Source organism: Physella acuta, unplaced genomic scaffold (genome assembly GCF_028476545.2).
Source record: "Physella acuta isolate Inbredline_101_S28 unplaced genomic scaffold, ASM2847654v3 ptg000455l, whole genome shotgun sequence".
In the NCBI taxonomy this organism is placed as follows: Eukaryota; Metazoa; Mollusca; class Gastropoda; family Physidae; genus Physella; species Physella acuta.
In genome coordinates, this window is record NW_026731974.1 from 216,220 (window position 1) to 226,337 (window position 10,118).

A 10,118-nucleotide genomic window follows, 5' to 3' on the forward strand; every position below is an offset into this window, starting at 1 on the left:
AGTAGTAGTAGTAGAACCCATTTTATATAGGCTCTTTATTACATTTTAAAAAAGTATCCCTGGCCCCGTAGGCCTAAATAATTATAATATAGGCCATATGTATACATATATACTTATTTCTTTGTTAGCCTTAATTGTTTAGAGTTAGTGAATGATTAGACAAACATTTTTATCTGTCTGACTTTTTCTACTATTTAATAACACGGCCGACCGGAAATTCCCGATACAAAAAAATAGAGAATAAAAAAGGCAATACGCTAATCGCCTTTTTAGCTTTAACACTACACTTAAAGTTACTATTTAAGTTTTTAATGTGTATCTAGACATAGATCTTCCTACGACATATAATTGTTGTAATCAATGTATATACAACTGATTTTAGAGACAATCCTCGTCTTTATCCATTTGAACTTAAATTTCACATCTAAAATCTATAAATAAATTGTTCAATTGAAAAATTTCCAAACAATTTCTTAGAAATAACTGAATACCGGAAGTTACTTATCTGCATAAATATACTCTACTAGATCTTTGCTAGATTCTAGACTAGATTTCCAGATCTAAATTTAGTAGTCTGGATTTAGAAATTAGACTTTAGTCTTTAGTAGTTATGAAGTGAAATCAACATAACAAACAACACAAGTGGATCAAATCTAGTCTCCCAAGAATGGACGAAGCTTCATATTGTAATGTCAGTAATGATGTTGATCCAGATCGAATAAATTTAGATTTAGATCTAGATCTAGATCTAGTACGTATTCTTCTACTTTACTTCTAGAGACTAGTCTAGAATTAATCTGTAATCTGTATTCTTGTACACTACATCTAAGATCTAGATGACAAGTCTAACTTTAAAAGTAATTTTAGTAATTACAGAAATATAAATATTAGGCCTACAGAATGTAAGAAACTAACTTATTATTATTATTATTACTAACTTTAGATTATCTCTAAACCAAATTTCTATTAAAGAGTATATTTCTGAAAATTATGTTGTATTTTATTTACTATGTAAATGTAAGTAGGCCTACTCAATTACATTGGTTGATATTTATTGTGTACACTGTAGGCCACATTGAGAATCGTCAAGAGGCAAAAATAGTTTTTTTCAAGCATCTCTTTGGGGGGAGGGGGCGCAGGGCACTGCCCCCTTTATCCTTTTAGTATGTCACATTGCCCCCCTCCCATCCCACCCCCCTCCCGCATTCCCACATAAAATAAATCCTTTCTTTAAAATTAATATAGAATATAATATTAAACTCTTAACCAGAGTCCGTCCTCCTCTTCAAGTGTTAAAAAAAATAATGTGAACTAGCTGTGTCAATTCATCATTTAATTAATTTCAATTAAAGAGCAGGAATTAAGCAAAAATATGTATGAAAGGATGGTATGGTCAAATAGTTGAGCTTTTTATGACTGCTTACCCAATAGTTTTGAGATCCGATCCCAGCCACAATCATGGAGGTGTACCTGATCCCATCTAGCCCAGCTCTGATGGGCACCAGACTCATGTTAGGGAAACTTAGGCTGCTAACCACACTATCTCCCTGTATGCCATGTGTCTTAGGCATGAAGAGGTGAAGATTATGATGGTGATTTTTAAAGAAAATTAATTGTTGCGCGATATAATACTGCTCTCTACCTTTAACTTACCCCTTATAACACAATATTTAAAAAATGATGATCCATCCACCTATGCACTTCATATACCTATATTTTAAATCTTAAATTATTGTTGTCTATTTCAGATTGATAAGTGTCAAATTACTTTAAGCAGACAGATTAAAGAAGACACAGAACTCCTAAAGCAGTTAACTTTCATAGGATTCAAAATTGTTGATTTTGGTCCAATTGTTATTGAATGTGATTCATTTCCAGCTGAAAATAAAGTATCAAAGCTTTATGATGTTCTTAGCACAAGGTATAACATCCAACAAAAAAATACATTTGATAATCTAACTCTCTCAGTGGAAAAGGGTGATTTATCATCAAGACAATGCTATGACAATGAAGCACCAACAGGTTCACCTACTCCTGATACTCATTTGGAGCCAGATTCTGATGAATCTGAAAGCCTGGAAGATGAGAATGGAGCCAATCATAGCTCATTGCATGCAAAGGTAGAAAACCAGGCATCTGCAATGCTAAATCCATTATCAGTAATCAGAAAAGAAAACAAAGAAAACACAGCTACTGAGGAAAGTAAGACAAAGTTAGCCAAGACAAAAAAATTAAACCCAAGGGCCTCTGAAAATTGTGATCCAAATGATAGCAAAACCGCAAAACTAAAAAGCCCTGAAAGTAATACTTTATATCAATATGATGGAAAAGAGAAGACCGATTCAATTTATTTTAATCAACCAGCCAAATTTGCAAGTGAAAAATGTGTACAGAAACAAATAGAAAATGCAATGGAGGATGAAGATCTTTTAGGTACACAAGAAGATGAAATGATCTCTTATGGATGGGATTTTGAAAAAGTATCAAGTGCTGATGTATATATTCCAAGAAATAAAACACCACCTGAGGACTCAATCAGTAAAACATCTTCTTTGGGCGACGATTCTGATGATGATGATAAAGAAGAACTCTTACGCACTTCAAATCAAGAGAATAAAAAATTATTACAAGGAACTAGTGACAAAAAAGCTGACAAAACCAACTTCATTGCTACAGATGATACTGGTTTTAAAAATTCTGAGACTAATTCTTCTGAAGATGCTGATCCTAAAAATGAAGTTGAAAGTATGTCCTCACAACAGTCACATAGAGTTCAAGATGAAAAAAATTCTGACAACGACACTGGCACAGATGAAGAAGAAACAACACTTTTTCCCATTAAAAAAGATATCTTTGATGCTGTAGAACATTACTATAAAGATACACCATACATGTCCTTATTAAACATCACTGAAGATACAGATACTAGTTATGAATTAAAAATTGTATCCAACAATGATGACGCTAAAGATTTTCTGCTAAAAATTAAAGATTTTAAAAAGGTTGAAGTAGACATTGAAGAAAATATAGAAAAGGTTTTAAGTTACCTACAAAATAATTACCCAAATATAAAAACGTGGCAAAAAAGCAAAACATTATTAGTTATTATGGGTCCAAGTGCTGAAGTTCGTGCTGCTCAAAAAACAATTTTGTCTTCAATTGAAAACAAAGATCATGAAGCATTCAGCTCTCGTACAATTGATGAAGATCATTTCTCTAAGGAACATATGAAAGAAACTGGCCAAATTAAAGATAGCATTGATGCTCATCATGCAAAACACAGAAATACTTCCACTTTAAATGCAACTAACCATCCTGAAAAAGCTGAGGTAATATTGAATGTAAATTCACAACAAGGCAGAGAAGGATTAAAAGATAGAAGCATAAAACAGCCTGAGAAACTTTATGATGACCAACACAAACAACAAGCCACAAAGCAAGCCTACAAGGGAACATCGCCAGATGAAAAGAGAGAACAAAGACAATCAGATGAGTCTAATGCTCATGAAGCTGTTTATGTTGGGAGCTCTGGAATAAAAGTCTATGTATACGCAGCCAATATTACAGAAATTCAAGTAGACTGTATAGTCAATGCAGCTAATTCACACTTAAAACATAGAATTGGTGTATCCGGTGCTATTGCTAAAGCAGCAGGCCCAGCCTTAGTTCAAGAATGTGAACAGTTTATAAAAAATGGAAATTTTGTTGCAGTTACAGATATTTTTGTGTCTGGAGGTGGTGACTTATATGCTAAGAAAGTCATACATGCTGTAGGTCCCTGCTGGGATGATTATGACAGCGATCAAAAGCAAAAGTGTCTTGAGGATTTAAAGAAAGTAGTTCTAAGATGTCTTGTAGAAGCATCATGGATGAAAATGACATCAATAGCTCTACCTTCAATTAGTTCAGGTAAGTATTAATACCTAGTGATAATTTTGTAGCATCATAATGAAATTTGTTTTTCTTGAACACTGTTTCAAAAAATAATAAATGCAAAAGTTTTTCATATTTGAGTTCTTTTTAGGCAATAATGTGAAATACTAATTAAAAAAATGCTAACAAGTAGCTTATTATTAAATGTCATGATTAGTAATTGAAATGATTGTTTATCTTAAGTAATAAATGTAAGTATTGTTTATGGGGAGGGTTATCATGAGATACATCTGATAATTTTACACTGAAAGGATGTCCTTTGATTATGTTACACTGTTCCACTTAAAGAGAACTATTATTACTATTTTAGCTCTGAATTAATTACTTTCAACAGTGAATTATGCTAATTTAATTGTATTATAGACCTATAATTTATTTCAGATTATTTAAACTTATGTTGGCAGGTAAACATTTTATTATTTTTTGTATTTATTGTTTCAGCAATTTACAAAGTTCCAAAACAAGAGTGTGCAGAAAGTTATATGAATGCTGTAAAAAGCTTTGACGCCCTTGTTAAAAAAATGAATTTGTCTAGTTTGCAAGATATTCATTTTGTTGATATAAATAATGAAATGGTTTCAACTGTTGCTGGCTGTGTCTTAGAAAACAAAAATCAGGTCCTGACATCTGAAGCTTTAATTGAAGATTTAGCATTTGTTCAGAAACATCTGGACAGAAGTAGAGAATTGAATATTGGAAAAGAAGCATCTATTTTTCCATCAAACTACTACAACAACTATAATATAGGATTTTCCAGAAAAGTAGTAGAGCACAAAGATTATTATTTTGGAAAAACTAAACTCAGAATCAGCACTCAGCATGCAATGGACTTTAACACAGACCTGATCATTACAGTTGGAGAACCATTTGATAAACTCAGTGGGAAATCTAGCTTCAGAACCAGAAAAAGTAAAATTAATTCAGAGAGTCAAGAATTTGAATTTTTTACTTATGTGTATGAAGATAAACCTCCACGCTTCCTCTGTGTGCTTGGTGTAAATTTTGCACGTGATGATGAGATTGTAGCAGCTCTCAAGAACCTGAACTCTGCCATTTCCTGCTATCCAAACCTGGTTCAGTCTCTGGTTGTTACAAGCAAATTTCTCTATCCAGGTAATTAATTGTTTAATTAGGGGAATATAAATTTTTAAATTTCTAAACAAGAACAACAACAAAAAAAACTCTCTATTTGTGTGCAGCAAGTTCTTCGTAAACTTTGTTTTACTAATTTTTTTTAAAGAAAAAAGATGTTTTAAAAAGAATGAATTTGTAGAATAGCTAAATTTGTTAAAAAATCATTTTAGTGTCTTAAAAAAATTAGTGGTCAGCTATTTAAAACCGTTTTTTAAAACTATTCATCATTTCTGTGACATTAAATTCCAGGATCCTATCTAATATAACCCAAAGAAATATAATATTTTGGGCAACTTAATTCATCTTAGAAAATTAAATAGGCAATTAGTGATAATAAGGAAAACCTATTTGAATATAAATTTTTATTTGAAAGAAAACCTTTAAAATCAGAATACAATAGCTTTATTGTTATTTTGTATTTCAGAAAAAATTTTATTTTCAAGCAAGCAGCCAGATTCAAATTTAGTGACAATAATATCCCAACTTGTGTATGACTATGTCAAAAATGCTCCAAGAGATGCTGTTATGAAGACTGTATTAATTTCAACAAGTGATGAAGCCTTTTCTTCTATTATTCAAGTCATTGATACATTAGAGAGCAGTGGACAAGCAGGATTAGGAGGTAAACATAATTTTATTTTAATTTGTATTTTTTAAATTTTTAAGTCTATTTAATCCTTCGTTCCATGTATAAATAAAATTCCACATTTCAGAACTAATGATTCTTAGGGCAGATGAAGTAGAGTACCTATGCTCCTTGATTTCAGCATATAAAGGAATGGTGTGGTCAGCACTGCGTTGAACCACCTTTATTTTCCCATCAGAGCTGAGTGGACTCATGGACTTCCTGCAGTCTAGAGTCTGGACCAAGATCTGGACTTAATACCTGCAGGCTAACAGTCAAACAATTTATCACTCAGACTCCCATGTATATCTGTATGTTTATTGCACAAGTGATTGTGTAGTCAGAGACAATCTACCTCTGAAATCATTTTTGGGACATATAGCTGCTAATGATTCACTTTTGTGGTCAATTTGTATGTCACTTTATCAGAGATGATGTGGCAGATTTTAGAGTTAAAGCCTCTACTCTTCACAGGCTCCTCAGTTGATGACATTTGCAGCCATTGTAAAAGATCTGTAAGAGACTTGGAATTATTGCAGTGCTGTAAAAAAATATACTGCTTAGAATGTAGAGCAGAACATAAGAATTGTTCTCTTAGCCATAAGGCATTTTTCAGAATTTATACTGGAAACCAGCCAGATGGAGATATGATTGTGACAGAAAGAAGTGATCTACCAATTCCTGGATACACAACATGTGGTGTTTTCCTTATTGAATATGTTTTTCCTAATGGTGTTCAAAATGTAAGGATAACTCTTTAATGTATGATCCTTTTTTAAGCTTTAAATATTTATATATATATATATATATATATATATATATTATAAAAATAAATAACCAGAAAGTAATATCTTGTAAAAATTAATCTTAATAGAACATGTCTGGTATTTATAACAATGATTATAAACCATTAGATAATTATTCGGTAGGTGTCAAATAAATCTTTTCAATATAAATGTTAATACTTGCAGCAACCATTATATTAGTTGAAACAAGTAAATGTAGAAACAATTTTAAAAATGTAATGTAGTTTATTAAAAAATTTTTTTTAAATAGGCCTTCAGTTTTTTTATCAACATAACATAATTTGTAAATCTTTATTATAAAAAATTCCAGCAATTGCATCCTGACCCAGGGAAACCATATTTTGGATGCTACGTTGTGGCTTATCTTCCAACAACACAAGAGGGCTATAATGTCCTTCAGTTACTGAGAGTTGCCTTTCTTCGGCGTCTAACATTTACTATTGGATTCTATGGTAGAGATTATCATGTCAAATGGAGTGGCATTAATCTTTATCTTTATGACAACAAGTAAGTAAACATGCTATAGATGTAAACATAATATTGATTGTTTGGTAGATAGATAGGACCACATACTTGAAAATGTAAGCTTAAATGTTATTAAAAAAATGTAACACACAGCTAATGCTTTTTTAAAATATTTGGATAATCCATAAAAGTGACATGCTCTTTTTCAGAGATTGTTACCTCGCTCCGATCATTGTTAGACCACCCACAAGAACTGTCTCACTTAGCATAGCCTTCCCCCTCAAATCGACAATCTTTTTTTTTAACAATTTAATTCTACGTTATAAATTGAGCTGATTTGTTTTAAAATTTAAGAAAAGATGTAATCAAAAATGCTCTACAAATACAAATCCTCAACTTAAAAATTACTTTATTAAATGTAAAAATGCTGTATCACACTCTTAAAAACATGATGTCAATATTTTATGTTAAAAAATGTAGACAATTACAATCTTTACCCAAGCAGAATGTGTTACAAATATGCTGGGATGTATTGTTAATATATAAAATTAATACTTAGAACACAGTTCTCATTCTCATAGATATATTTAATGGAATAAACCAAATGATTTTTAAAAATTTTATACACAAAAAATTTAATTTGCCATGCAAATGTGTTCTTCCTTACAAATGTATTGTAGAAATTGTGTATAATTCTTAAATAATTATCATAATTCTTTTTTTTTTAAAAACCCACGTTTTCTGATTGAACTAAAAAGTAGAAAATAAATGCTATACATTACAATAATGCAAGCGATCACTCTACTATAAGGTTTTATTAGGGAGCTTGTAGAGAGTCAACAGTATTAGAAACTATAAGAAAATCACGGCGCCCCACGTTTTTCATTTTTTGTCATAATGCGCACTCAGTTTGCGATCGCTTATAGTAGAGTGATCGCTTGCATTATTGTGATGTATAGCATTTATTTTCTACTTTTTAGTTCAATCAGAAAACATGGGTTTTTTTTTTTAATTTTTAATGTTAATTATTTTCTACTTTTTAGTCTTTGTCTATTTGTTTGCATTCAAATCTTGTTATCGATTTTATCTTCTCGTATTGACTTTTTTTTTTTGGGTAAACCTAGACAACTCGTAAAAAACACGTGCCTTTTCCAATCAACGTTTCTTCTGTGTTGCCGTTGTTCTTGTTAATGCTTACATTTTAAAATATAATGTAGTTGTGGGTAAAGATTTTTACACAGAATAGAACTTATTCGATGGCTCATCTTGCAATATTTTAATAAATCTTATACTTGGACATGTGTTAATGATCTACAATGTAGGCCTATCCAAATTTATAAATTGTTATTATATTTTCAATTTCAGAACTGATTTGATAGATTCAAATTACCTGCCGAATGTGACAGCTGAGTTGAGAAGTAAAGGTGTTACCATGGATAACCTGACACAAGAGGAATTAGCTGACCTGGAAAGACTTAGGCAGTACTTGCACAGTAAAAAACGTATTTAACAAAAATAGTTGGGTTATTCTCCAGGTGTTTCTTTATTTTCTTAATCTTAGTGTTTCTGTAATCAATCTTTAAAGGTATTATTAAGAGTTATATCCTAAGTTATATGTGTAAACACTATATATTATTGAATAAATATTACCACAAAAAAAAAACCAGAATAAATGTAGTATCTCAGAAAATTGAGCAGAATTTAGATTTTAGATTCCAAGTTGTAAAGATAACATCCTGTTTCTTAGGTCCATCAGCTATTTGGAGAGATTTAAAATTCATAATTTAAAAAATATTATTTTAGTTTAAATATAATATCTTAGAAAAACACACCAGAAAAAATTAAAACCTGTAACTGGATATTAATTTTGATTAATTTTGAGATGCATGCATTGTTTGTAAAAATAATTTTGTTTTCACATTTTGTAATGTGGGGAAATATTGTTTTTATTAGTCTATAAATGTATTTACTAATTAAGTTAATCTAGAATTTTCTTTTAACTTTAATTAAAAGTTGTAATTAGCCAGTTTGAAAATATAATTGTTTATTGTAGTTTCAAATGTGCAAATACTAACCTTCAATTTTTTTTAATGACTTAATATTTTATGAAAAATATTTTTTTTTTACGTTATGTGATTTTAGAAAACATTTTTTTTTCTTAAACTCATGAAGTTCATGAAGTTGAAACTTAGAAAAAAAAACATGACAGAATTAACTTACAACTATTATAGGCATACTGTTTTAAAGTTTAAAGTATTTCTCACATTACACAAACTCTTCTGCCAACTTTATTTTTGCTGATTAAAAAATAAAAATAAAGGTAATTTTTTTTTCATTTTTGAAAACAGGTCTACTATAAATGCTTGGTGAAATTATTTTTTCTTTTCAAGATTATTACAGTCAGTATAAAAAAAATGCACTTTAAAAAAGAAGTGAATGTTAAGTGTTAAAAAGAACATTTATAAAAACTATTAAAATCAGTTTTTTTATTTATATTTTTTGAGTTATTTTATTCTTGATTCAAACTAATTTGTTATATACAATTGAATTATTTTAATTTTCTTCCCTGAGAATCAACATTGGACTGTTCATGTATGCTTAAAAGCACCATTCTAGTCATAGTTTTTTATAGGTTGCTAGGGTTTGCCATTGTTAAACTAAGTGTAAAATATTTTCCAGTTCTCCTTGTTTTTTTAAATTCATTAGAGGCAATATCATTGATGTTACTGATGGTTCTTTAAAATGCTATAAAGTAAAAATTGAACTGGTTTATTTGAAATAAAATTCTTTCTGAACAAAATTAATGGAATAAAAATTTCTTTTATGAACATTCGTTGCCTGTTTTAATACATTAATCTATTGCAGAGGAGTAGGCGAGTGAAAGTTGTTTAATGTTAACTTACAGCTATTGATTATTTTATAATCATCTTGCTCTCTGTTATAATTACAACGTTTTGAATTGCATAAAAACACAATTTTATGTTTTTTAAATGGTTGTTATATAAACATAAATAAATAAATAAATATACATAAATATATATATATATATATATATATATATATATATATATATATATATATATATATATATATATATATTTATTTATTTATATGTATATATTAGTGTAATAGCCTTGGTGAGGCTATAAAGTTTG

At 29.7% G+C, this 10,118-nt stretch overlaps 1 protein-coding gene across 1 annotated transcript; it reads left to right on the forward strand.

Annotated features, from left to right (window-relative positions):
• Nucleotides 1-667: 667 nt before the first annotated feature.
• LOC131943424 (uncharacterized) lies at nucleotides 668-9,793 on the forward strand. Its single transcript, XM_059303550.1, has 7 exons — nucleotides 668-751; nucleotides 1,749-3,909; nucleotides 4,375-5,046; nucleotides 5,492-5,689; nucleotides 6,167-6,435; nucleotides 6,809-7,005; nucleotides 8,329-9,793. Exons 1-7 carry the CDS (start codon nucleotides 668-670, stop codon nucleotides 8,471-8,473), a joined length of 3,726 nt encoding a protein of 1,241 aa, XP_059159533.1. The 3' UTR covers nucleotides 8,474-9,793.
• The last annotated feature ends 325 nt before the right edge of the window (nucleotides 9,794-10,118 follow it).

What these genes read in the sequence shown, in the direction of transcription:
- LOC131943424 (XM_059303550.1), top strand. Translation starts at nt 668, where the DNA reads ATGGACGAAGCTTCATATTGTAATGTCAGTAATGATGTTGATCCAGAT. An exon ending in AAGCAAATTTCTCTATCCAG is followed by an intron (nt 5,047 to 5,491) that starts GTAATTAATTGT and finishes TTTGTATTTCAG; the next exon opens with AAAAAATTTTATTTTCAAGC. An exon ending in TTCCTAATGGTGTTCAAAAT is followed by an intron (nt 6,436 to 6,808) that starts GTAAGGATAACT and finishes AAAAAATTCCAG; the next exon opens with CAATTGCATCCTGACCCAGG.